The sequence below is a fragment of the Dipteris shenzhenensis genome, chromosome 18 (genome assembly GCF_047967505.1).
Source record: "Dipteris shenzhenensis isolate YYH24624 ecotype China chromosome 18, Dip_SZ_1.0, whole genome shotgun sequence".
Taxonomy (NCBI): domain Eukaryota; kingdom Viridiplantae; phylum Streptophyta; class Polypodiopsida; order Gleicheniales; family Dipteridaceae; genus Dipteris; species Dipteris shenzhenensis.
The window spans coordinates 16,508,973-16,535,042 of record NC_141613.1 but is presented as its reverse complement, the minus strand read 5'-3'; the positions used below and the strand labels follow the sequence as shown (position 1 = coordinate 16,535,042).

At 46.6% G+C, this 26,070-nt stretch overlaps 1 protein-coding gene across 1 annotated transcript in view; it reads right to left on the bottom strand.

The window, feature by feature from the left end:
* Window positions 1-26,070, bottom strand: part of LOC147890868 (uncharacterized) — a 78,190-nt gene that overhangs the window by 37,352 nt on the left and 14,768 nt on the right. The window contains exons 3-6 of the mRNA XM_087389337.1: window positions 1,120-1,398; window positions 855-984; window positions 522-626; window positions 251-353 (exon numbers count right to left, since the gene is read on the bottom strand). Coding sequence (XP_087245463.1) covers window positions 251-353; window positions 522-626; window positions 855-984; window positions 1,120-1,398 — 617 coding nt within the window. The remainder of the gene's footprint in view (window positions 1-250; window positions 354-521; window positions 627-854; window positions 985-1,119; window positions 1,399-26,070) is intronic.

The window sequence follows — 26,070 nt, the reverse complement described above, 5'->3', positions numbered from 1 at the left end:
AAAAAATGACCCATGGGACCTAATCCTCAATACAAAAATGTCCTCCGCTGTGGAGGGGTCAAGAATTTTCAAGTTCTTGATGGTACAAAAAAAGACGAGTGACAAAAGATCCCAACGCTGCCGGAGAGGCAGTGGAGAGAACTGACGAGATCTGAGTGGTGTCTGCTAGAATCTGCTGATAGTCGTCTCTGATGAGAGAGGAGGGGGGAAGAGAGAGAGAGAGAGAGAGAGAAGCCCTTGATGAACAAACCATGTTTACACGAGATATCAAAGCAAAAACAGCCGAGTCTGTTATAAGGGTTGTCTGCAACTGTGCTTCCGCCAACTCCTTAGCCAAGGTATGCCCATGATATCTGAAAAATAAAGGATATCTCAGAACACTGCTAAATGACAGATAGAACTATTACACATCCTTCAATAACAAATTCAAATAAAGTCGACTGATCGATTTTCGCTCTGCATAGGAAATAACTCTACAAATGCAAATGCCTAAGCTCAAGTTGAAAAGCTGGCCAAGATACCTGGGTGCACCTTCAGCAATAAAAACTTGAAATGATCTCTTTTTCTTAGCTTCAAGGAGAAACTGGAGCAACGCACGTGATCTTCCACAAGTCAATATAACCTCACTGTCAAAAGTGAGGAAACCCGATGTAATTAGCTTACAAATATATGGTTTTTTATGAGCTGCCAAAGATTCATCCAGTAGATACGTGAAAAATAAGAGATTTGTAATTCAAGTTTACAATGTCATCGCGGCAACAGGAAAACCAAAGGAACTCCTTAAAGTCAAACTAAGTCACTGAACATCACGCCATGGCAAAACAAATAAGTTACTCAGTATGAAAGTGGAATACTTCTGGTGTATATGTTGAAGTGCCTGCTCTGCCACCTGTGAATGATAGTTGTCAATTTCTTGCAGTAATTCATTGATGCCCTCAATAACACTGTGTTTCAGCTTCCAAGATTTGGGGTTCTTATCCCCAGCTGCGAGTGGTAATCGATTGAAGATACAGGTTCAGAACTAGTGATGTAAGTATTGTAGGACCAAACACATTTCAATCTTCCTATAGTACAACTTCTTGAAGATCATAGCAAAAAGAAATCCCAACAGTTCCTTACATTTGCTTTTACTCTCTGAGTCACCAGCAGATGATGAAGCAGCATAATTGCCTGAACTGACAGGCAAAGACTCAAGTAGATTGTGGAGTGATGGTGCTCTCAAAGCACTTCTATTTGCAGCGGCAAGAACTGCTGCAGAGAGGCTAACACCTTCATCACCATCTTCATCATCACTCTCAGCTGCATTGCAACCTCCAGCCATTGTTTTTGCTGCCAGAGATGCCTCCTCCTCCCTTATAATATGAAGGACGCGGCGCACGACATTTCCAACAGTGAGTTCTGCACACAACGTGCTTCTCAAATTAGAAAAGACTTTATGTTTCCTCCATGCAGAATTGCCAAATGCCACCACAGACTATGAAATTGAAAAGCACAAATCACATTCACATTTGGCTCATGTCAATGACACGCGGGGTTGTTTTAAACAAGTGTTCATTCTGAGTTTGGCCCTGAAAAGAGTTAACTTCACACAACTATTCAGGAAAAATCTTCAATTATGCACAAAGTAGCAGAGCCCTTCCGGGCTGAGTATACTTGACATGCTTACCTGAGCCTGATTTGATGACAGTGCAAGATGGTCAAATGGATGGCAAGACTGACTATTCAATCACCCTTGCTTTCATCATCATTCCTGTGTGCAAGGGAATGGAGGTGCCACTTGTAAGGCCCAACAAGCAGCACTAGGGACAGAGAGGCTCCTAGAAGAGGGACAATTTTAAGCCACAACAAGATCCAAAGTATTCTGCTCTCAAATTGTCCGCAATCAAAGAACTTGGACAGAAAAAACAAGTGCATTAATGCCTCTTAAATATTTTAAGAAGCACGTCACCTGGCTATTGGCAGAAATATTCTGATGAACAAGCCATCATCACGTTATAAACCTGAATTGATGTTCTAGGGACCACATCACAAAGCTAGCTATTGCATATAAAAGCGACATTCCAGCCCTCTTTCAAAGGCCCTCGTATGTTATCGATGTCAAAGTAAGCCGACAAACCAAAAAAAGGGGAAAAAGATGGTGGGTGCCAGGCAAGGAAATGGTAAGAAGACTCACTCACTCACACACACACACACACTTTTTTTGGGGGGGTGGAATCCATTTGTCATTATATTACAAAGAACACTGACAAGCATCAGAAGATATCATTATATAACAAGGAGGTAGGATAATCTATATCCCGTGCACGTAAATAATCATAAAGAGATTGCCTTAAAGATGCCCCGAAGAACTGATATTTAGCCAGGGAAAGATCACCAAAGACTCGATGGTTACAATCCCTCCATAGAGTCCATAGTGCCAAATAATAAAACAGTAAATCAAATCCCTGCCTTACTGGATGAAAACCAAAGAGCCAGAATCGCCTGTCAAAACAAGCACTAGGAAAATGAGCTTGCAGCCTTTGGCTTAGTAAGAGCAAGAAATCATAAGATTTTGGGCATTCCCAAAAGATATAGGGCATAGACTCCTGTGAGGATAGACATAGTTGACAAGTGGCAGGGGCAATGTGACAATGAGCCAAAAGCAGTCCAAATGGGAGAACTCCAAGTAAAACTTGCACTCGCACAAGCGCGTACACAGAGCACAGTCAAGCTTTGATAAGTAGATTCGAAAACAATACAGCAAGGTGTGAGGGTCCGTGATGGAGATACATGCCACTGAGCAAGCAGAGTAGGCAGAACAGCTAGAACTTGGTAAAGTCTGTGATGTACAGGGATTGTTAAAAGAGGTGAGTAGCACCATTGGTGTGAAGTAGTGTCCTCTATCTCCCACGCTCTTCAAACACTATATCGATGAGTTGGCATCTTTTGTACAGAGTCTAGGAGAAGGGGATTTTTGCATTGGCAGAGACTCCCATTCACATTCTACTCTATGCTGATGATGGGGTGTTCAACTGAGATACAATAGAGGGGCAGCAGAGACACTTGTCAACTCTAGAGACATTTTGTGATAGCCAAGACATAAAGTTCAACCATGGCAAGACCAAGGTCATGATCTTGGAGTCTAGTGATGCCCACATCTAACATGAGTTATTTACTTCGGCACAAAAGCATGTGTGTTTCTCTCTTCCCCCCTATGTCTCACTCACTTGGGAACCTCCTAAGAGATAGATCTTAGAGAGACCAAATGTGTAATTGGATTTGAGCAATTGCAAGCTATGATGCTATATCATGCTATCCAAGTTTGCAACAAGGCCCTTATACATGAACTACTCGCTCCAGAGACTAGGTCATCACATGGTTAGGGAGTATGGCCAAACTGATGCAATGAGACAAAGAGTACCCTAGAGGACCCTCTCATCATCCATGCAGCTCGCACTAGATGGGGACAAGAGATATTGCACAAGCATGGCCCATTCACAAGACATATCCATTGGACACCTCCCATGCCACTAATCCCTAGATGCATCTTCTCGACCTCTTATGCAGCAAGAAAACCACTGGACTATAAAGGATGACCTATGGTAGGTACACATTCAGCAGATACAGGGGGCCCTGATGCAGCCACATGCCACCAAAATACAAGACTCAAGAGCATATGTACAAGGTAGACAACAGAAAAGAGGACTCCAAGCTCAGGTTTCAACTCTTGGCTTGCCCAATCCACAAGGAAGAAGCCTACAACAATCACCACTTACATCCAACATTAAAGGCAAGCACTAGTTTCTAGAAAGATAGTAGAAACAACATGAAATAGTATTGTACATGAGATAAACTTGACAATACAGACTCCCTTCGTGATCCCGAGGGAACACCCCCCCTCCACCTGCGGCCCCGAAGCCAGCACAGACCTCCCCCGCGCCTATCCCTCCTGGCCCCGGCGGAGGGGAGAGGCCCTTCCCTGCAGATGGCCAGCACCACTCCAGCTTGTTCGACAGCCAGCACCCCTCTTTCTGGTTCAGACTCCTCATCCTCGTCCCCACACCCAAGGGCAGCTCCTAGAGCTCTACCTTTGGAGTTTTACCGAGCAAGACCTTGGGATTATTTGAATGCAGCGGGTATTGGCTCCTTCCCTGCATACCTAGACATCAGCATCTTCTTCCTCCGAAAGGGAGTGGAGGGTAAGGTGTTCGTCCTTGCCCCCCACGATGGTCCTAGCTATTCCTTCACTATCACCAGTGACGGGAATGAGCAATGGATGAATGAAAATGTTTGGGAGACGATTCGAGATCAATCCCAAGAGCAGGTGCAGGACTAGATCGGTAGCAGAGCAGCGGAGCTTCTTCAGCAGCAGTGGAAGGAGGGTGACGTTCGTTTGACATGGCGCCACAGCGCCAAACGATTCCGCCTTTTGGTCATTATTCGACCACCTCTGGAGTGGATCTACGCGGAAGGGCTCCGCCCGTGGAGGACCTCAAAGGTAGCGGGCTTCTACAGTATTTCCCTGGCGGAGGCGTCGAGTTGGTTAGAGAGAGCTTACCACCATGGGACGAAGGGCCTCTCCCCTCTGTTGAAGGTTTTAGAGGATGGGTCCGATGATCCGGCCTCTCCTTCGAAACCCTCACAGAAGCGCCTTCGTCTGCACACTGGACATCCTCCGACCACCTCGACATCGACCACAAGCAGACAGCTGTTTGTGGCCCATCTACCCTCTTCATGAGTATACGCATTATCTCTTGGAACGTCAACGGGTTCCACTCATCAGGAACCCGTGGCCCCAGGAAGATGGTGCTCAGACAGGAGCTCCAGCCAGCCTTGGTGGGAAGGGTAGATGTGTTCCTATTGCAGGAACACAAGCTTTCTGCTTCTCAGACCAGTAAATGTGGGAAGGTCCTCACAGGACGCTCCCACACCTACTGGGAACCTTCGATTGGCGAGCAGGGGAGGAGCGGGGGTGTCTGTACCTCCATCGACGCTTCTCTAGTTCAGCATGTGTGTGGTTTTGGCACCCTGATCCTAGGACGAGCGCTTTGGGTGGGCTTGAATATTGAGGGATCCCGCATCGGCATCCTCAATATCTATGCCCCGACCGACCTCAGACGGAGAGCCGCTTTCTGGAGCTCTTTGACAGAGTTATTGCCAGAGATGGATTCTTGGATTGTAGGAGGGGACTTCAATAACCTTGAGACCTTAGAGGATCAGCAGGGACGGGGCCCAGAGTTCCTCGGTATAGCTCAGGCGGAGCAGGAAGATCGAGACTCCTTGTTCGCTGTGGGAGGTCGGGACAGCTGGAGGGAGCCTTCCTTTAGCAAATGGACAGGGAGTCTGGACTTCTCTTGGGGTTACAGGAGGGAGGTAGGGAGGCAGACTTCTGGAGCGGTTGGACCGTTTCTATGTCAGCGATTGGGTGCTAGGCAGAGGTGGAGAGTCAGGAGTGGTTCCAAGGACGACCCTCTCTGACCATGCCCCCGTCATCCTAGTCCTGGACTCAGCCTCTCACTCCTTACCTCCATGCTCATGCCGGATCCCAAACTCCATCTACTCCAGAGCAACGGTTCGCAACAAGATAGTGGACCTGTGGGAGCAGGATTGGGACCCCATGGGGGATATGGCAGCTCAGGTAGCTCAGGCTCTTGCCGAGTCTAGTCTCATATGTCAGCAAGAGGCGATTCAGGTCAGGCAGCAATGGTGGGCGAAGGAGAGGGGTCTCAGACGAGATATCGCCTCGATACAGCGGATGCAGCACTCTTCTCCAGGCTCTGAAGAGCTCAGATAGTAGGAGGTTAGAGCCCGAGCCATGCTAGAGGAGATCACCCAGCGACGCTCAGAGTTCTCGTTTTATGCTTCCAAGTCCTTTTGGGCTAGGAAAGGCAACAGGATGTGCAGAGAGTTCTTCAAGACTCATGGCCAGAGGTCAGCAGGGGAACAGCTCCGATCTCTTAGAGCGCAGGATGGTAGTGTCAAGATAGATCCAAACGAGGTCTGGGACTTGGCGACAGATTTCTACAGATCCCTGTTCCAGCAGGAGCCCCCAGACCCTCGTGCCCGCCATTGCAGGGAGGAGGTGTGGAGGTATACACCGTCGCTCGTGCAGCCTAGCATGAGTGATACCCTTCTCGCCCCTTTCACCGTGGCAGAGATGCAGGATGCGGTGAGCGCTATTGATGGGCAGAAATGCCCAGGTGAGGATGGGCTCTCTAGAGCTTTCTTCACCACCTTCTGGGAGCAGGTCCTCCAGCCCTTGCTCGCAGCCTTCCAGCATATCTTCTCCAGCGGACAGATGCCAGAGAGCCTTGCGATAGGCTTGATTTGCCTCATCCCCAAAGGGGGGGGACCGTCAGGAGATCAGACAGTGGCGCCCTATCACCCTCCTCCCGACTGCCTACAAAATCCTCGCCAAGATGATCAGTAGCCACATCCGCCCCCTGCTACATGACTTGATCCATGACACCCAGACTGGTTTTGTCCGAGATCGCAGCATTTTGGACAACATTTTCACATTCTCAGAGGCAACGGAGTGGGCCCAGCACAGTGGCCAGCACCTTGCCATACTCCTCCTTGACTTTGAGAAGGCGTACAACAGGGTAGACTAGTCCTTCTTGGAAGGTACACTCTCTCAGTTCGGTTTCCCGGACGAGTGGATAAGAGGTATTGCTAGCCTCTACAGGTCGGCCTCCAGTCAGGTTATCATCAGCGGCAGGATGGAGGAGAGATTCACCCTCCAGCACTTGGTGCATCAGGGCTGCCCGCTTGCACCCTACCTCTTCCTATTTTTTGCAGAGGCCATGACTCACTTCCTACGAGCCCGTACCACTGGTCTTCGAGGTATGCGCCTCCCTATTCGGGACAATGCAGAACTTCTGGACTCCGAGTATGCACACGACACAGCCCTGTATATGCAGGATGATATCGAGTCACTGGAGCGAGTGAGATTGTCCTTAGAGATTTTTTGCCTAGCTGTTGGGGCGAAAATCAACTGGCATAAGTCAGTTGGTTTTCTTACGGATCCGGGAGCCAGCTCACAGTGGGGTATTTTCGCTGGATCCCTAGAGGACAGACGACACGTTACCTGGGATTCCAGGTAGGCCTAGATATCACGCCGGCTCAACAGTTCTTACCGGTCCTAGTCTCCATACGACGGAAGCTAGCCTTCTGGAGCACGGCTCGGCTATCCTTGGCAGGCAAGGCCCTTGTGGTCAACCAGGTCCTTCTTGCCACCGCTTGGTACGTGGGCTCTTGCTGGTGTTTCTCGAGATCGTGTGTAGCCCAATTGAGGAGACTGGTGCGGAACTTTCTTTGGTCTGGCTCAGATGGTTCCGGCACCACCAGAGCCCGGGTCGCCTGGCAGACAGTCATTCTCCCCCAGACAGAGGGCGGCCTTGGCATCATAGATCCAAAACTGCAGAGTCACGCATTACTTGGCAAGTTAGTCATCCGCAGTCTGACCCTAGGAGGGCAGACGTGGAAGCTCTTGCTTCAGCATGGTCTCAACGCGTGTACCCCCCAAAGAGGGGGTGATTGGTAGCCGTCTATCCGGTGGATTTTCACTTCTGCCCCACTGACTCAGCCCTGTTCCCCCTTCCTCCGTAGCCTCGTCTCGGTCTGGAGGAAGTTGCGACACAGCCTCTCTCAGGTTCCCCCTAGCTGAGGAGATAGACAGACAGCCCCTGATCTAGAGCAGCTAGGTGACAGATGATACAGGTCGCTAGCTTGGAGAGAGATCCCATATCCCTTGGGCGCTCTAGGCGCATGGGCCCGCGCGCTCGCTTCGGGTTTGGAGGGACGTCTATAGCCAGCTGAGCCCAGGCGAGCTGGCAGCAGCAGTAGGTACGGCACGTGGGATCCAAGCTTGGCGAGCGGAGATCGATGCTGCCATTCCTGCAGGTTGGAGGATTCCCAAGATCACCAGACAGCTCCTCCCGGGAGATGAGAGGTGGCTAGGGCAATTCACACCCCGTGGCATTCCTTTGGTGGTTGCAGGCCTTTTCTTGGACTCCTCGATTCACTTCTTCTCCGTCGCCGATGATAGCCGTCTCCAGAGCAAAGAGGCCGTGATCGACCCCCAGCTTCCTTGGCAGCGCCTTCGCATCATAGGGTTGCAAGGGAAAACGTGGCATATAGACCCCCTGATTATGCAAGACCAGGACTGGAGACTCTGGATTTGGGAGGGCCGCTCCTTGACAGAGGTGGAGTGGGACCCAGGGGAGTGGCGCTGGCCATCACTGGAGACCTCAGAGAACCCTACCCCCTTCTTCTCATATAGTGCGCGTACTGGTAGGCGTGCTATTGGGGCTCTCCAGCGCGGGCTACCCATACAGGCACATAGTTGGTATGCCCAAGGGATATCTCTGGTCTTTCTTCGTACATTCTAGAAGACTCTTTGGGCAAGCTGGCGGCCGAGGAAGATCTCTTACTTTCTTTGGATGGTGGCCCACAAGGGGCTACCAGTTGGTAGCTGGCTGAGGCAGATGGGGCAAGAGGGGCACTACCAGATGTGTTTTTAGGAGAAGTCGTCCCTGAAGCACTGCCTTTGGAGTTGCTCGCATGCTCAGACAGTGTGGAAGGGAGTCATGGGGATCTTAGCGAGGGCTGCACCCCCGAGCTAGGACCGGTCACTTGGGGAGCCGTTTGCTGGTGCAGCACCGAGATGGGACATCACTTGGCTTATGAGTTCTCTAGGCAAGATCCAGTTTTCTTCATCACGCAGGCCACCTGGGCATACATGGACAGCTTCCCTTGGCATCTAACAAAGACAGATGCAGGAGCGATGACTCGGCACCCAGTTTGGGAGATCATAGGGAGTATTGCAGGCTAGCATATCTGGACTTCCAGATGCGCGCAGACCTTAGGAGATCATGCTGCTTCTGCTACCCAGACCCTAGCGGACATTTGGAGCACGATCATTCACACGCTCAAGGGTCAGTGGGATCAGATTCAGGGGGAGTCCCGGGCAGGGAAGGAGAAGAGACGACGCTTCCTTCGCGACTGGGACCATCGAGAGCTGTTCTTCCAGCCCTCTGCTCAGAGTCTTCAGTGGCATTACTCCCCCCCACCGTGGCTGTTTGTCCACACTCCGATGATTATGCCCTGAGAGGCTTGTAATTAGTATTTTGTTACCTCGGGCTGTATCCGTTTTGTGATTGCAGCCCGCTGGCCTTTAGGCCCTCTTGTACTCTCGTTTTCAAGCAATATAACTAGCACTACTTTTTGCATTTTAAAAAAAAGGCTCAGCCTCCCCCCCCGGGCCCAAAGTGGAAGGTGGACACTTGTCCCAGATTTTCGGTGGGCTGCAGTCCCAAAGAGGACAGCCCACAACCTGCCCCAAATCTACCAGATTTGGGGCCAGACACTTGGCCTGCATGCCCTGCCACCTGCCATGCATGCTGCCACATGTGTGGGACAGGTGGACTGACCTGCCAGCTCAGATTCCATGTGGCAGTCTGCCACGTGTCACTCCCAAAAACCCTAAAATTTCAAAGTTGTCAGAATTCAATTCTAATCGCACCCACGGGTTCCTAACAGCTTGGACTATCTACTGACGTACTCTAAGGTCATAATTAAGCCATACTGAGCTCATTTGTTTGTCGTCTTATCTTGTCTCTCCATTACTCTTGGCATGCCGCCAAGCCGCCAGGCCCACACCCAAAGCTCAGGGAACATTCTCTTTAATAGTCCCTAGGTCAGTATGCAATTTGTGCATTTGATTGGTCCCATGTTTGGGTACTCAGGTGGGGTGTGGTTTCCATATGTCCCTCTCAAAGAGAGGCCCTCACTCTTGTGGGTCACTAATGCCCATAACCCCAAGCAAGGGAATCCACCCTCAAATGCTAGACCTAGTCCCCATTGACCGTAACTAAACAGTAGGAAAACATTTCATTTCTTGATAAGCATACTATTGAAAAACAAAAAGAAATATTACCAAGCAAGTGGATACATGTTGTTGAAGCTAGATGACATGATCTCATAGGCCCTTTTGGTCTTTCACAAATATTGGTCTTTCACAAATATTAATAAGCACATCTCTCTCTCTCTCTCTCTCTCTCTCTCTCTCTCTCTCTCTCTCCCCTGAGTGTTGATTTGGGGTAAGCCACAGTCATTTTGGCAGCTCCCACAATCGTTTAGCATGCTTGCATTTACTACTATTGGCCCGAGTTTAGAGTTAGTGGACTAGTGCATGATTAGAAGTTGGCCACTGGTGGATGTTTGGAGGCTTCCAGCTGTAGGGGGTTTTTTGTGTTAAACTATCGTTGTTGGGTGGCGATTCTTATCAACTACAAAATATTGCGTAGAGTGAGTTCAGTAACATTACATGTGCATGAGTGTAGCTTTAGTCTACAAGCTGCTGTTTCAAGATAAATGCGCGAGCTTGATCTAGGTAGACCGTGCAACGACTGAATTGAGATCTCTTGAACCCATTTTCATTCCATCTACTGCAATGAATTGTTCAATGTTCAAACCTTACATGGGTCTTGTTAACACTAAGGCCTGGGATGGCCTTGTAGGCCAGCTAGGACAATTAGTCCTATTAGGATGCCTAGTACGCTTAGGACATTTTAGTCCTAAGTTGACTTTGGTTCACTTTGGGCCTTATATTGGCCATCTCCTGTACATTCACATTATGCATTTGCAGTTACACTTTAGGTCCTTGCTCATGCTTGCCTCCCCTCGTGCTCATTGCTCAACCCTCGTCCCCTCAAGGAATTGAACGCTATGGGTGAAGATGGGAGCTGACCTTTTTTCACTGGTGTACCATCTGTATAGCTGTACGGACCACTTGTGGATACGAGTGATTTACAGCCTTTTCTGCCAATTCCAGCAGCAAAACTGGCTTACCATTGGGTTCACATTTGCATTTCGCAGTGACATTTGCAGTCAGGGTTGGAACAATTGCAAAGAGAGTGCTTAGTACAGTCACATTTGGGGCTTTTCTTGATTTTTCTCTCTTTTTGGTTCAATTTCCCTCAAGAAATTGAGACTTTTGACCGATTTGTGAAGGCAATATGGTGAGAGAGAGAGAGAGAGAGAGAGAAGAAAGATATATTAACGTCTTCAGAAGCCCTCGTGGGACTATGAGACAAAGCACACACACCAAAAGGGTAAACACAAAACATCAGTTATAGAATCAGAGTCTCTTGGGAGTGCATATAACCACTTCCAAAGTTATTATAGATAAGCTACATTATACTAGGTGAGATAGTCAGCCTATATTACATGAGTTTAAGACTGAGAGTCCTTGGGTTTGGATTTAAAATCTTGATAAGTGCTTTTCCATCTCTATAGACAGCCCATTTCCCTTCTTGCGAGCGTCCTTTATGGACTTCATCTTGAGCTGAATCGAGGTGAGCTCCTCTGATATCCATACCTTGGTGCCTCTCAACTTATTTGTTTGCGTGAGAATCTTGATTCTTGCTTTCCTATCATTGAGTACCACTTTAGCTTGTGTCCCGATAGGAGCCACAATGGTTATATCCTTGAAGTCCCATTCAATTGAGGGGTTGCTGCTATGATATTATCATTTTTTTCTGCCAGGCTCCCTTCATGCCAATCTTCAGGTAATCCTCCAATGTGTAGACATCGAGCATTAGCCACACTCTTTTCTTGTTATTGCACCTCTCCATATACTTCACTTTTGTTGATTTTGATGTCCATTGTTGCTGAGATTTTCTCTTTGATCGATTGACTTCATTCATAACCATGTCATGGACTTTGGTTACCAACTGTGGTGCAGGTGCTGCTTCCATGTGTATCTGTAGTACTTTCTGTATGATGTCTTGTTTGCCATTGTTCTCCATCTCCTTCACTTTCTTCCAGAGAGCTGCAACCATAAGTCTAAGATCCCTTAATGCAATGTGTATGGGCTGGGTGTTGCTGCGATGTTAGAGTAGGAGGGTTTTCTGATAGGGGTTGAAACAAAGGTCTTCACCTTTGGGGGCTCCATGATGGGCTGTTAATAACTGGGGGCCCTCTTGCTAGCTCTAACACCCTAGACTGCTGAGCCCAAAGCTCAGCTCAGCCTGGGGGCTGAAGATAGGTTGCTCTTGTACCTCTCTTAGACTGATGATGTGCGAAAAGAAGGCTGCCCCCTCCTACGCGACCTGGGTTCGAGACGAACTGCTGCTGCTGACGCTTCTACCGCCGCGAGCTGGTGCTGGGAGCCGCCCCTTTGCTGTTGTGTAATGTGCTGTTGTGACTACAGCAGCCCCGCTAGGCGGGATCGAGAAAGGAGATGGGAGGAGGGGGGGGAAGCTAGGCGCTAGGCGAGAGGCCCAGCACAGGCGGGCTGCGGTGGCAGGAGGAGCTAGGCGAGAGGGAGAGAAAGAAAGAAAGAAAGAAAGGTGTATTAATGTCTTCAGGAGACCTCGCAGATCTATGAGACAAGATACAAGATATATGTAACCCCTACAAGCCACTGAGGGCTGAAGCAAAGGGCTCACTAAGGCCCTTGATGAGTACTAAGTGCTTAAAAATGCAAAAAGCTAGTACAAAATCTAGTAGGAAAAAAAGAGCAATCAACTGCTAAGAACCAGAGCTCTAAGTACATGTGGAGGCTCTGTTGGGGTAAAGGCACTGGCCACCCTTGTAACAGTATTAATCTAGTACTACTAAGTACACTAAGTACACATTGTACTTAGGTACTTAGTGGCCCTAGTCTTATCCATATATACTAGTGTGTGTACTTGGGGAGGTACCACTCATTCCTTTATCCCCACCCACTGGTGTGTGACTACTGTGAGTGTGTCTCTCTACTCCCTACTCTATCTCTCCCTCACACTCTTTCAACTGGTATCAGAGCCAACGGGCTCTCTCCCTCCGCTTCCACTCCCTCTCTCCCTAGCCTACCCCTACCGTACGGACAAGTCCGTACGGCCGTACATCGTCCGTACAGCCGTACGGACGGATCGCCATAGCCAGACCTTCAAGTTTTCCTTCGCCATAGCCATCACAGCCTTTCCGCTTTGGTCGTGAGGAGCTGGATTAAGGGATGCGGTTGCGGCGCTCGGGCGTGGCAAAAACACGGGTGGAAGCTGCTGCGCCGAAGGAGCAAGAATCCTTGCCAGGGTATGTCGTCGTGGTGGTGCATGGAGAACTTTAGGTGAGCGCACGCGTCGTCGTCCCTGTTGCTGCAACAGCGACAAGGCTGAGAGAAGAAAAAGGCGCAATGGAAGGCCGATTTTTTAATTGAGAAGGAAGTGCTTTACCAGCGAGGGCGCGGGCGTGGTAGCGCTGCTGCATCGGTGCGGCTGCCAGAGGTGGAGGTCAAGGGAGCATTGGGCGCCAGCTCGGGCTTGCGAAGCCAATAGTGCCCAACCATGCGACTCTCGTCCGGATTCGCGATACCCCCGCCCTCGAGCTCCGCCATAGAGCGGAAGGCGCGCTGGAAGCGGGGCTCCATGGCGGCGACGAACTCATCGGAGAATCCGATGCGGCTGACGTCGACGTAGAGGCCAAGGTCCTTATGCTGGTAGAGCCAGAGGAAATAGCGGTGGATTCACTTGTAATGTGTGGATCAAGGCGGACTTCATCGCCTATTGAGAGGACACCGAAACCAAGCAGGCCTGTGAAGTGGGTTTTCTCCTCCGGGATGACTGCTCATGTGATGACTTTTGAAGTGGGAGCTGTTCTTGAAGACAGTCAGTGACAAGTACACCGTACAAGTACAGCCAGCAGGCAATGTACCGTGCACAGATCTGTACTTGATACTTGCAGTGTATGCCTTGTTGGATGCACCTAAATGGATTTGCAGTCAGATGCCTTGTGAGCAGTAGCAGTTGATGCCATTTACTGTGTTAATGCACGGAATGTGCTGCCAATTCAAAGGGCTTTTGATGCTATTATGCTCAGGACAAATGCTTTAGCTTGTTGCTGAAAGTACAATCACTTTGGTACAGATTTGGTCGATTTTGACCAAATTTGACTTTAGTCAAATTTGGGGCTTTTGTAGCCTGACCGGCAATCTGTCAAGTGGGAGCACTCTACATGCATCAGGCTATCTCGTAAAGCACTACTATGCTTTAAAGTGCAAATTTGACTTACAGTTTTTTTTTTTTTTTTGGTCAAAGGTCAATCTTTTTAATTGGAGGTCAAATCTCTGATTCTCTTCATGCATTCAAAGGGCTTTTGAGCAATCTCACTTCCAAACTGTGAATTCAGTTGGGGGGGAAGTTTCTGGAGCATATGGAGGTCTAAAATCAGAGATCTTCATCCACAATCAGAGATTCACTGTTTTTTGACAGTCCGGGACTGTCAACCAGCAAGTTTGACCAGTTTTCACTGTCAAAAAGGTCAAAAAGTACTGCTACTTTTTCAGACAACAGTTCTGGGATTTTTCTGGAGCACTTTGAAGGAGCTGTACCGCACTTTCGCCAGCAAAAAAGACAGGAACAGATTGCTGTACTGTTTCTGCAGCAAGTGGGAGAAAGACTTTCAGTCGGTTTTATGCCACTGAAACAGTACCAAGTTCATTTTCTGATCGTACTTCCGCTGCGGGGGAATTTTCTTGGAGTAACTAGTGCTTAATTGCACGACTACAGGGAGTCAAACTCTATTTTCTTTACCATGAGTTCCGGCAGCGATGTGTCGTCCTTGTTTCAGATAAAGAAGCTCGAAGGAGCTAAAAATTACGACATATGGAGGACACAATGCTACAATGTGTTGATGCAGAAGGACCAGTACAAACCTATAAAGGAAAAGGGTGTTAAGCCCTCCAACATTACTGATGAGCAGTGGGAGAAGATGGACGGCTTGGCCAGGTCGACCATTATGCTTACAGTTGTTGATTCACTGGTTGTAGGCATCAGGGATGAACCTACTGCGTGGGAGATGTGGCAACGTCTTGAGGATACTTATGCCAAGAAAAGTGCCACGGGAAAAGCTTACTGGCTAAAAAAGCTTGTTGGTCTTCAAATGAAGGAGGGGACAGCTATGTCCACTCATATTATTGAGTTTAACAGCATATTCAGCCAGGTGATCAACCAGGGGTTGAAGCTCGATGATGAGCTGAAAGCTACACTCATCCTATGTTCTCTACCTGAGTCATGGGACACATTCAGGACTTCTACCAGCAACTCAAAAACCATTCTGGTATTTGCAGATGTGGAGAGTGCTCTTCTACAGGAAGAGATGAACAGAAAGAACAATGCTATTGGGAAGTCAAATGCTTTGAATGCACGCAGCAGGTCCAAAACACGTGGTAAAGACAAAGAAAGAGAGAGGAGCAAGTCCCGCTCTAAGAGTGATCTTGTATGCAACTATTGTGGCAAGAAGGGACATATTGAGAAAAAGTGTTTTCAAAAGAAGAATGACCAGAGAGCCAAAGAAGGCAAGGCTCAAGGCAAGTCTAAGGGCAAAGAAAAAGAGGAGCTGAATGTTACTTATGTTAGTGACAGTGACAGTGGACATGAGATATGTTTCACCTCTTCACTGGAGGCTCATACACTTCATGCTGGTGATGGATCAGATATGTTTTCCTGGATTATAGATTCAGGTGCTTCCTTTCATGTGACATCCTACAGAGATCTGTTTGTCAGATATGCAGGAGGGCAGAAGGGAGTTGTCTTTCTTGGTGATAACCATGCATGTTCTATCATTGGTATAGGTGATGTCAGGCTTGTTCTTGAAAATGGCCAGCAGTTAATGCTTAAAGGGGTCAGGCATGTTCCTGAGGTGAAGAAGAACTTGATTTCCACAGGGTTGTTGGATGATGATGGTTATCTTACCACCTTTGGTAATCAGAAATGGAAAATCAGCAAAGGGGCAATGGCTATTGCCAGGGGTCCTAAGGTTGATACTTTGTACTCACTTCATGCTGGACATTGTCCGCATTCTGATGTAAATGCCACCGAGCTGCCAAAGATTTCATTGTGGCATAGCCGGCTTGGCCATATGAGTATTAAGGGAATGGAGCAATTGGCTCATTTTGGTTACTTGCCGAGTCTAAAATATTCAGATTTGCAGAAATGTGAATTTTGTCTCTACGGTCGTCAAGTACAAATACCTCATAAGAGAAGGTCAAATCAGAAATTACAGCTCTTGGAGCTAGTACATACAGATGTGTGTGAGATGCCTACACTCTCTTTAGGAGGTTCAAAGTACATACTGTCATTCATAGATGACGCCACCCGCAAAGTGTGGGTTTACACTCTCAGAAAGAAGAGTGATACGTTCAAGGCTTTCACTAAGTTTGTTGCACTAGTTGAAAATGAGACAGGCAAAAAACTGAAAGCCTTACGATCTGACAATGGTGGAGAGTACTTGTCCAAAGAATTTCAAGAATTCTGTGAGGCAAAGGGTATCCAAAGGGTTTTGTCTGCACCATATGATCCTCCACAGAATGGTACAGCTGAAAAAATGTTCAGGACCATTCAAGAGAAAGTCAGATCCATGTTGTCACATGCTGCATTGCCCCACACATTTTGGGCTGAAGCTGTAAAGACAGCTGTGCACCTTATTAACAGGTCACCAAACAAGAGACTATGTGGTGGTGTGCCTGAACAAGCATGGACGGGCAAGCCTCCGTCTTACAAACACCTACGGGTCTTTGGTTGTGTCGCGTATGTGCATGTACGCAGGGAGGACAGAACTAAACTGGATCCAAAGTCTCTTAAATGCATATTCCTAGGTTACGGTGACAAAGGTGAGATGGGCTACAGGATTTGGGATCCCAAGAACAGAAAACTTATACGCAGCAATGATGTCGTGTTTGATGAAACCATCATGTTCAAGGAACCTGTTGTACAGCAGGAACCTTTAAAAGTAACTATTGATGATGACAGGCATCATGGGCAACACAGATAGGCTGTAAATCAGCCACAACAGCAGCATAATCAGCCATTAAATGATGCTGCAGCAGATCCTAATGGACAGCCAGTTATGGCAGAAAACATCCCAATGGATGAGGCACAGTTAGGTGATCTTCCTGACATGCAAATGCAGCCAGGAATCATGGAACAGCCACCTTATCTGGGTGATGAACAGGCTGGACAGCCAGCTCAAGATGATGGTCTTTGGGTTAGAAGGTCAACCAGACAGACGCGGCAGCCAGAAAGATTTGTTCCAGGCATTGATTATTTGATGCTCACTGATTGTGGAGAGCCTTCATGCTACAAAGAGGCTAGGCAGAGGGCAGACAAGGTTCAATGGGATCTTGCTATGAAGTCTGAAATGGACAGTCTTCACAAGAATGGCACTTGGGAATTGGTACCCTTGCCTACTGGTAAAAAGGTACTGCCATGCAAATGGGTTTATAGACTTAAAGTCACACCTGGTGAAAAGCCAAGGCATAAAGCCAGACTGGTTGCCAAAGGGTTCAAGCAGGAATATGGTGTTGACTTTGAGGAGATATTCTCTCCCGTTGTCAAAATGACAACACTCAGAACTGTATTAGCATTGGTTGCACATGCAGATATGGATTTGGTCCAAATGGATGTCAAAACAGCATTTCTTCATGGTGATTTACATGAGGAAATTTTTATGCAGCAGCCAGAGGGTTTTACAGTGAAGGGCAAAGAGAAGCTTGTATGCAGACTGAAGAAAAGTCTTTATGGTCTAAAGCAGGCACCCAGGGAATGGTATCATAAGTTTGATACATTCATGCGAACCCAGGGTTACAGGAGAAGTGACATTGATCACTGCTTATATACCAAGAAAGCTTCAGATGGCAGTTTACTTATCCTCATTTTGTGTGTGGATGACATGTTAATTGCTGGAAAATCTCATAAGGAAATGAATGCCTTGAAAAAGAGATTGCATCAGACCTTTGATATGAAGGATCTTGGTGATGCCAACCATATATTGGGTATGCGCATACTTCGGGATAGGGAAAAGCGGTTGCTATACTTGTCTCAGAAGGAATACATTGGCAAGGTCTTGCAGAGATTTCACATGGAGGGGGGGAAGAGTATTGGTACTCCATTACCTCCTTATGTGAAAATCAGCGCTTTGGACAGCCCTCAGACAGATGCTGAGAGAGCTGAGATGTCAAAGATTCCGTATGCATCAGCTTGTGGCAGTCTCATGTATGCTATGGTTGCAACCAGGCCCGATATTGCGTTTGCAGTGGGAGTGGTTAGCAGATACATGGCTAAACCTGGCAAGAAGCATTGGAATGCAGTGAAAGGTGTCATGAGATACCTAAAGGGTACACAGGACTTGTGTATATGTTTCGGCAGTCAAGATGCAAAAGTGCAGGGTTATACAGACTCTGATTATGCCGGTCACCCTGATACCCGGAAGTCTACTACCGGCTATGTTTTCACTTTCACTGGAGGTGCAGTGTCGTGGGTATCTAGAATGCAGCAATGCGTTGCTTTGTCTACTACAGAAGCTGAATATATTGCAGCCACTGAGGCGTGCAAGGAAGCTATATGGCTATCTCGGCTAGTGGCAGATTTGGGCTACTCTAGTGATACTCCATTGTTGCATTGTGACAGTCAGAGTGCCATACAGTTGGCACGAAATCCTGTTTTTCATGCAAAGACGAAGCACATCGACGTGAAGTATCATTTTATCAGGGAGGTGCTTGAGAACAAGCAACTTCAGCTTGTGAAAGTTCACACTGATGACAATCCAGCAGATCTGTTGACAAAAGGATTGGCTGCTGAGCGGTTTGCACACTGCAGACGGCTTATGGGTATTGGATAAGCAGACCAACTGGTCCTGTACATGATGATATATATTGCTGTTTTTCTTTTACTCTCTCTTATGGGCACACTGCCTTTAAGTGGGAGGTTGTTGGGGTAAAGGCACTGGCCACCCTTGTAACAGTATTAATCTAGTACTACTAAGTACACTAAGTACACATTGTACTTAGGTACTTAGTGGCCCTAGTCTTATCCATATATACTAGTGTGTGTACTTGGGGAGGTACCACTCATTCCTTTATCCCCACCCACTGGTGTGTGACTACTGTGAGTGTGTCTCTCTACTCCCTACTCTATCTCTCCCTCACACTCTTTCAGGCTCTATATAACCCGGCTCCCTGATGGTCCTCTGATGTGATGCAAAGAGCTCACGTATCTGTCTGTCAAGCTGTCTCCCGCCGTGGCAGGGGGCACGCTCTCCTAGCTATCTGAGGTAGGGTGAGAGAAAATGATACTGAAATGAAGACATGATGCAAAGGCTTTCATTCATTCATCCAAAAAGACTAGGCACACACACTCTAGTACCAAGTGCATATGGGATAACTCCCAAGGTGACACGTGACACTCACACATGAACCACTACTAGTACAACACACCAACACACACTCTTAAGCTATGATTTCTCCAACACCCCCTTCAGAGCAAAGAGTATGAGACCCAACATGTAAGGAGTAGGCGGATCCCCCCTCCACCGCAATACTGCAAAGAGCAAGTCCAACTATCCAACACCTCCTGTGTGATAGTGACTCCTCAATCAGCTTGCGACCGAGCAAAGGTAATGTAAACTACTTGGTGCTTTCTATCAATTCAGACAACGGATTTTGCAGAGGCGTTTGAATGAGATGATTGCAAGTTGCCAAACACATATACTTGAACTTAAGAGTTTGCAATTAAGCAGAGAATGCTTTTATGGAGTGATAGCTGTAGAGAGAGAGTGCCAATGCTGATCCCAAGGAAGGGGATGTAAGAGAGGAGCTGCTGCTCTTCCAGAGGTGCACAGAAAGGCAGATTTCTGCAAGGGGAAGGGGCTGGAACAGTAGAGAGAGAAATTCTGCAGTAGAGAGAGAAAGACTGCAGCAGGAGAGAGAACGGGGCTGTGGCTGCTCCAAGCTAGGAGAAGGAGAGAGGATGCTGCTGCTGTTCCTGAAGAGCTGGGAGGGGGCAGATTTCTGGAGAGGAAGGGCTGGAACTGTAGAGAGAGAATGTGCTGCTGTAGAGAGAGAAAGTGCTGCTGAGGTGAGAGAATGGCCAAGGGAGAAGCTGGCTGCACCCAAGGAGCTGGAGAGGTTCTGCTGCATCAACCAAAAGGAGAGAGAAGAAAAGTGACGAATTTTTCATGTAGAGAATGAAGGGGAGAGGCCTTCTTTTATAGGCTCAGCCCCCCCCCCCAGGCCTAGAATGGAAGGTGGACACTTGTCCCAGATTTTTGGTGGGCTGCAGTCCCAAAGAGGACAGCCCACAACCTGCCCCAAATCTACCAGATTTGGGGCCAAACACTTGGCCTGCATGCCCTGCCACTTGCCATGCATGCTGCCACATGTGTGGGACAGGTGGACTGACCTGCCAGCTCAGATTCCATGTGGCAGTCTGCCACGTGTCAGCTGCCACGTGTCAGCTCCCAAAAACCCTAAAATTTCAAAGTTGTCAGAATTCAATTCTGATCGCACCCACGGGTTCCTAACAACTTGGACTATCTATTGACATACTCTAAGGTCATAATTGAGCCATACTGAGCTCATTTGTTTGTCATCTTATCTTGTATCTCCATTACTCTTGGCATGCTGCCAAGCCGCTAGGCCCACACCCAAAGCTCAGGTAACATTCTCTTCCATTGTTTCCAAGAGTGGATGATTTATTGGATATGCTTAAAGGTGCTAAAGTTTTTAGCAAATTGGATTTGAAATCTGGTTATCATCAACTTCGTATGAAAGCTGGGCATGAACATAAGACAGCTTTTCGCACTCTTACTGGACATTATTAGTTTTTGGTCATGCCTTTTGGCCTAACTAATGCTCCAGCCACTTTTAGTAGGCTGATGAGAAGGGTTTTGCGACCCTACTTGGGAAAATTTGTCATAGTCTTTTTTGATGACATTTTAGTGTTCAGCCAGAATGAGGAAGAGCATAAGGATCACCTTGCTAAGGTGATGGAGCTCCTAAGGAAGGATCGATTGTTCCTAAATATCAAGAAGAGTGAGTTTTTCAAGACAGAAATAGAGTATTTGGGACACATTGTGTCTGCCGAGGGAATTCGGGTTGACTCTAAAAAGGTCAAGGCCATAATTGAATGGCCAATACCCAAAAACATACATGAGCTGAGATCCTTCCTAGGGATGTGTAGTTATTATCGCAGATTCATTAAGAATTTTGCACGTCTTGCTTCCCCACTAACAGATTTGTTGAAGAAGCATTCCTTGTATGAGTGGGAAGAGGTTCACCAGGTAGCTTTTGAGGAGCTTAAGAGAACATTAGTGACTGCACCAGTGTTAACACTTCCGGATATGGACAAAGAGTTCTTTGTTGTATGTACGGATGCAAGTGGTACCTCGATTGGGGCAGTGTTGATGCAAGGAGGGCATCCCATTGCCTATGAGAGTAGAAAACTTCAAGGGGCTGAATTGAAATATATCACGTATGAGAAGGAGTTATTGGCAGTCATTCATGCTCTAAAGTTATGGAAGCACTATTTATATGGTTCTGCTTTCAAGATTAAGACTGACCATCAAAGTATCAAGCACTTGTTCTCTCAACCCATTGTCTCTTCAAGACAAATCAAATGGGCTGAATATATTCAATCCTTTGGGCAACCAAATATCGAATATCAGCCGGGAAAGGAGAATTTAGTAGCTGATGCTTTGAGTAGACGGCCCCAAGTTAATCACGTTTCTGTGATTAAGGAGAAATCATTAGGAGCAATGGTTGAAGCTTATCCTTTAGATGAGGACTTCGCTGACATTTATGGGAAGATTCAACGTAATGAGGTTGGGGATTTAGAAGCTTATTCCATCGTGGATGGATACTTATTTTTGGGACGTGCCATATGTGTACCCAAAACATTTCGGTATCTAGTCATGAGTGAGTTACATGCGAGTCCATATTCTGGACATAGAGGTATTAGAGGAACCATTGACAATATTGAGAGATACTTCCATTGGCCTAAACTTCGCAAAGAAGTTTCGACCTTTGTTCAACAATGTGACGTATGTCAGCGCATTAAATCTGACACAAGTAAGACTGCTGGTCTTTTGCAGCCTTTGCCTATTCCTTCGGAAAGGTGGGAACACATTACAATGGATTTTGTGTCTGGTTTCCCCAAGGTTGGTCAGTTTGAGCAGATTTTCACTGTTATAGATAGGCTGAGTAAACAAGCTCATTTTATTCCCTGTAAAAAAGAGTTGTCTGCTCCTGAAACAGCAAGGTTATTCATTAGGGAAATCTTCAGGTTACATGGGTTACCAAAATCCATTGTATCCGATAATGATGGCCGTTTCATTAGCAACTTTTGGACAGCTCTATTAGAGAATCTCGGAACCAAACTGAAATTTACTACAGCCTTCCATCCTCAAGGAGATGGACAAAGTGAGAATGCCAATCAAACCATAATTACTTTACTTCGAGCTTATGTCCATGACCAACCTAGAAGGTGGCCAGAGTTCTTACCCATGTTAGAGTTTGCTTATAATAACACTGTACATACTTCCACCAAGAAAGCCCCATTTGAAATCATCTATGGGCAATGTTTACCCACTCCAATAACACACTTGGGGGAGCGAATTTTTGCCGCTGACCAGTTTGCTGAGGATATGTCACAGGTTATTGAGCAGGTAAAAGAACATATTAAGAAGGCCCAGGTTCAACAATCCAAGGCAGCCAATAAAAAAAGAAAAGAAGTTTATTACAAGGAGGATGATTGGGTTTTATTGAAGATTGATAAAAGAAGAATCAAGTCAGTGAGAGGAAGTACCAAACATGTCAAGCTAGCACCGAAGTTTTATGGTCCATTTCAGATTTCAGCAGCTTTATATCCAGAAGAAGGATCCAGAGCGTATGAGCTGAAGTTACCAGCCCACTGGCGTATGAAGAACATCTTTCATGTGAGCAATTTGAAGAGATACCATGGCGATACTTCTGCGTTTTTGGATACTCAGCAGCAAGAAGAACCTGAACTTGAAGATGGGACTGAAGTTCTTACTCCGGAACAGATCGTATACCATAAAGAGAAGAGTACTCGTGGAAAGAAGAGATGTATGTATTTACTGAAGTTTAAAAACCAGCCAGCTAGTGATGCACAATGGATGGAAGAAGAGTTCTTTACAGATTTTCCACAGATACTCGCAGATTACAAAGAGGCGATGCAATGGCAGAAGTAACAAGAGAAAGTGCACATAAGAGGAAGAGACAAGCAATAATCCAGAAGAGGACTTCTGCTCATTCAAGCAGGAGGGAGTGTCATGACAAGAGAAATGATTATTTAGTTAATTAATAGTCATTAGAACTTTATTATTGTTAGGCGCCAATTTGATGGTGCGGTTATATGTTTGTATTTATGATCGATCAAGCGGTGTAAATAGTACCGCCAAAACTATGTAACATTGGCCAATGATTAGTAATAAAGATGTGCACACACGAGTCTAGGTCCTAGGGGCAATAGGAAAGGGAAAGGGTGCATTAGAGTGCATTGAATGGTAGGTGCATGGGTCATAGGCTAAGGGTAGGTGTAAATGGGAAGATGGAACTTGAGTGATCTCAAGGGACATTAATGAAAGGGTATCACCCTTTCATTGTGAATCTCACGTAGCATTCTTTCTACCACATTGCATTCATCCGTCATCTCTCTCCCACCTTGCATGTAGGTCGAAAAAGAAACAAGTACTCTCACGAGGGCGCTCTTCCCCATTGGAGGGCCAATCGGCATTCAAATTCTGCATGCATTGCACACATTTGCATTTTCGAAAAGCGTGGATCTTCACACCTAGATCGGTATGCAATCTGTGCATTTGATTGGTCCCATGTTTGGGTACTCAGGTGGGATGTGGTTTCCAGATGTCCCTCTCAAAAAGAGGCCATCACTCTTGTGGGTCACTAATGCCCATAACCCCAAGCAAGGGGGTCCACCCTCAAATGCTAGACCTAGTCCCCATTGTCCGTAACTGAACAGTAGGAAAACATTTCATTTCTTAATAAGCATACTATTGAAAAACAAAAAGAAATAGTACCAAGCAAGTGGATACATGTTAAAGCAGGATGACATTCCCTCCGTCTTTCATTCGGTTGTCCGCAACTGAAATGCTTCCTCATAAGCATCCAAGATTTCAGGACACTGAAAAACAAAAAGAAATAGTACCAAGCAAGTGGATACATGTTAAAGCAGGATGACATTCCCTCCGTCTTTCATTCGGTTGTCCGCAACTGAAATGCTTCCTCATAAGCATCCAGGATTTCAGGACACTCCTGAAATGTAGCTCTGTCCACCCATTGGGCATCGGTGGATGGGAGCCCTCTGAACTTCAAAAGGTACATTTTGCGAGTCGTGCCTCGACGTCCCGTAGTGAAGTTATGCAAAATAATTTGCTCTGGGATCAACAAGATCTCTGTGTCCTCTACTTCAGGTGCATCGTCCAATGTGGGCTCTTGAGGTGGTTCCCCAATGAAGGGTTTCACCAAGCTTATGTGGAAGACATTGTGGATCTTCCAATGCTCGGGAAGTCTCAATCGGACTGAGACATCATTTATTACCTGCAACACCTGAAAAGGACCATAATATCGAAAGGATAGCTTGAAGTAGGTGCGCTTTTTGCCCACTTTGGTTTTTAACCAGGCTTTCTCAAATTTCAATAAGACCCATTGGCCTTCTTTCACTACAAACGCCCTCCGTCTTTTATTTGCAGCTGCTCTTTGTTTCTCCTGTGCCTTTTGAATGGCTGCTCGAACTGTGACATAAGCAGAGTCATAATCCTCCACGAATTGGTCAGCGGCAAAGATTTTCTGTTTTGTTTGCATGAGTAGAGTTGGTAAAGATCTACCATATACAATTTCGAAAGGAGCTTTTCCAATGGAGGAATGAATTGTGTTGTTATAAGCAAACTCCACAAGAGGAAGGAATTTCTCCCAAAAGGTTTGCTGGTCATGCACATAAAATTTCAGCAAATCCAAGAGTGTACTATTCGTAACTTCAGTTTGGCCATCCGTTTGAGGATGAAAAGCTGAGGAGAAACTTAGAAGAGTTCCAAGGTTCTCAAACAAAGCCTGCCAGAAGTTACTAGTGAACTTTGAGTCTCTATCTGATACTATAGACTTGGGCATGCCGTGGTGTCTAAAGATGTGTCTAATAAATAAATGGGCAGCTTCAGGTGCCTTGAGATTCTTTCTGCAAGGAATGAAGTGGGCTTGCTTGCTGAATCGATCTACTATCACCCAAATCATGATTTTGATTGGTCCTGGGAATTCCTGTAATGAAGTCCATGGTGATGTGTTCCCATGGTCTCTCAGGAATGGGTAGGGGCTGAAGTAAACCCTTGGGTTTTCCTCTCTCATACTTAGCTTTTTGACTTGCGAGACAAGCTGAAATGTAGGCAGCAGTGTCCTTTTTCATGTTAGGCCAGTAGAAAAATTTATCCATGGCTGAAAAAGTGGCCACAATACCCCTATGACCAGCATAGGGTGGGTTATGGCTTTCCTCCATCACTTTAGATCTAAGCTGCTTTGTGATACATAGTTTGTTCTCCATGAATAAATAGCCATCCCTGATGTGGTAGGCATGATGGGTGCATCCATCTTTCAAATGTGCCCATGGCTGAGCAAAATCAGCATCTCCCTCAGAGAATTCTTTGAGGGCTATTAGCTCATCATGATAGGGAACTGAAATATGGTGAAGCCGTGGTCTACGAGAAAGGGCATCAGCCACTACATTCTCTTTTCCAGGAGTATATTGTATCTGAAAATGAAATGATTGCAGAAAGGTAGACCATTTCATATGTCTCTCTCTGATCAGAGGTTGAGTTAGAAAATATTTAAGACTTTCATGATCAGTTTTTACAAGAAAATCTATGCCTAAAAGATAATGTTTCCAAAGTTTGAGAGCATGAATTACAGCTAAGAGTTCTTTTTCATAGATATCAATGGCATTACCATATATTCATACAGCCCAAATGTGGTTCGGAAGGCTGTTTTATGAATGTCCTCAGGTACAACTCGTACCTGATGGTAGCCACTCTTAAGATCTATGCGGCTGAGAATTTCAAATCCTCCTAAACGATCAAAGATATCGTCTATACGAGGAATCGGGAAACGATTCTTAACCGTCTATTTGTTTAAGGCTCTATAGTCTATGCACATCCTGAAGGTTTTATCCTTCTTTTGGACTAGTAAGACAGGAGAGCAAAAAGAAGAACTACTAGGTTGGATCAATCCCTTGTCCAAGAGTTCTTGGACTTGCT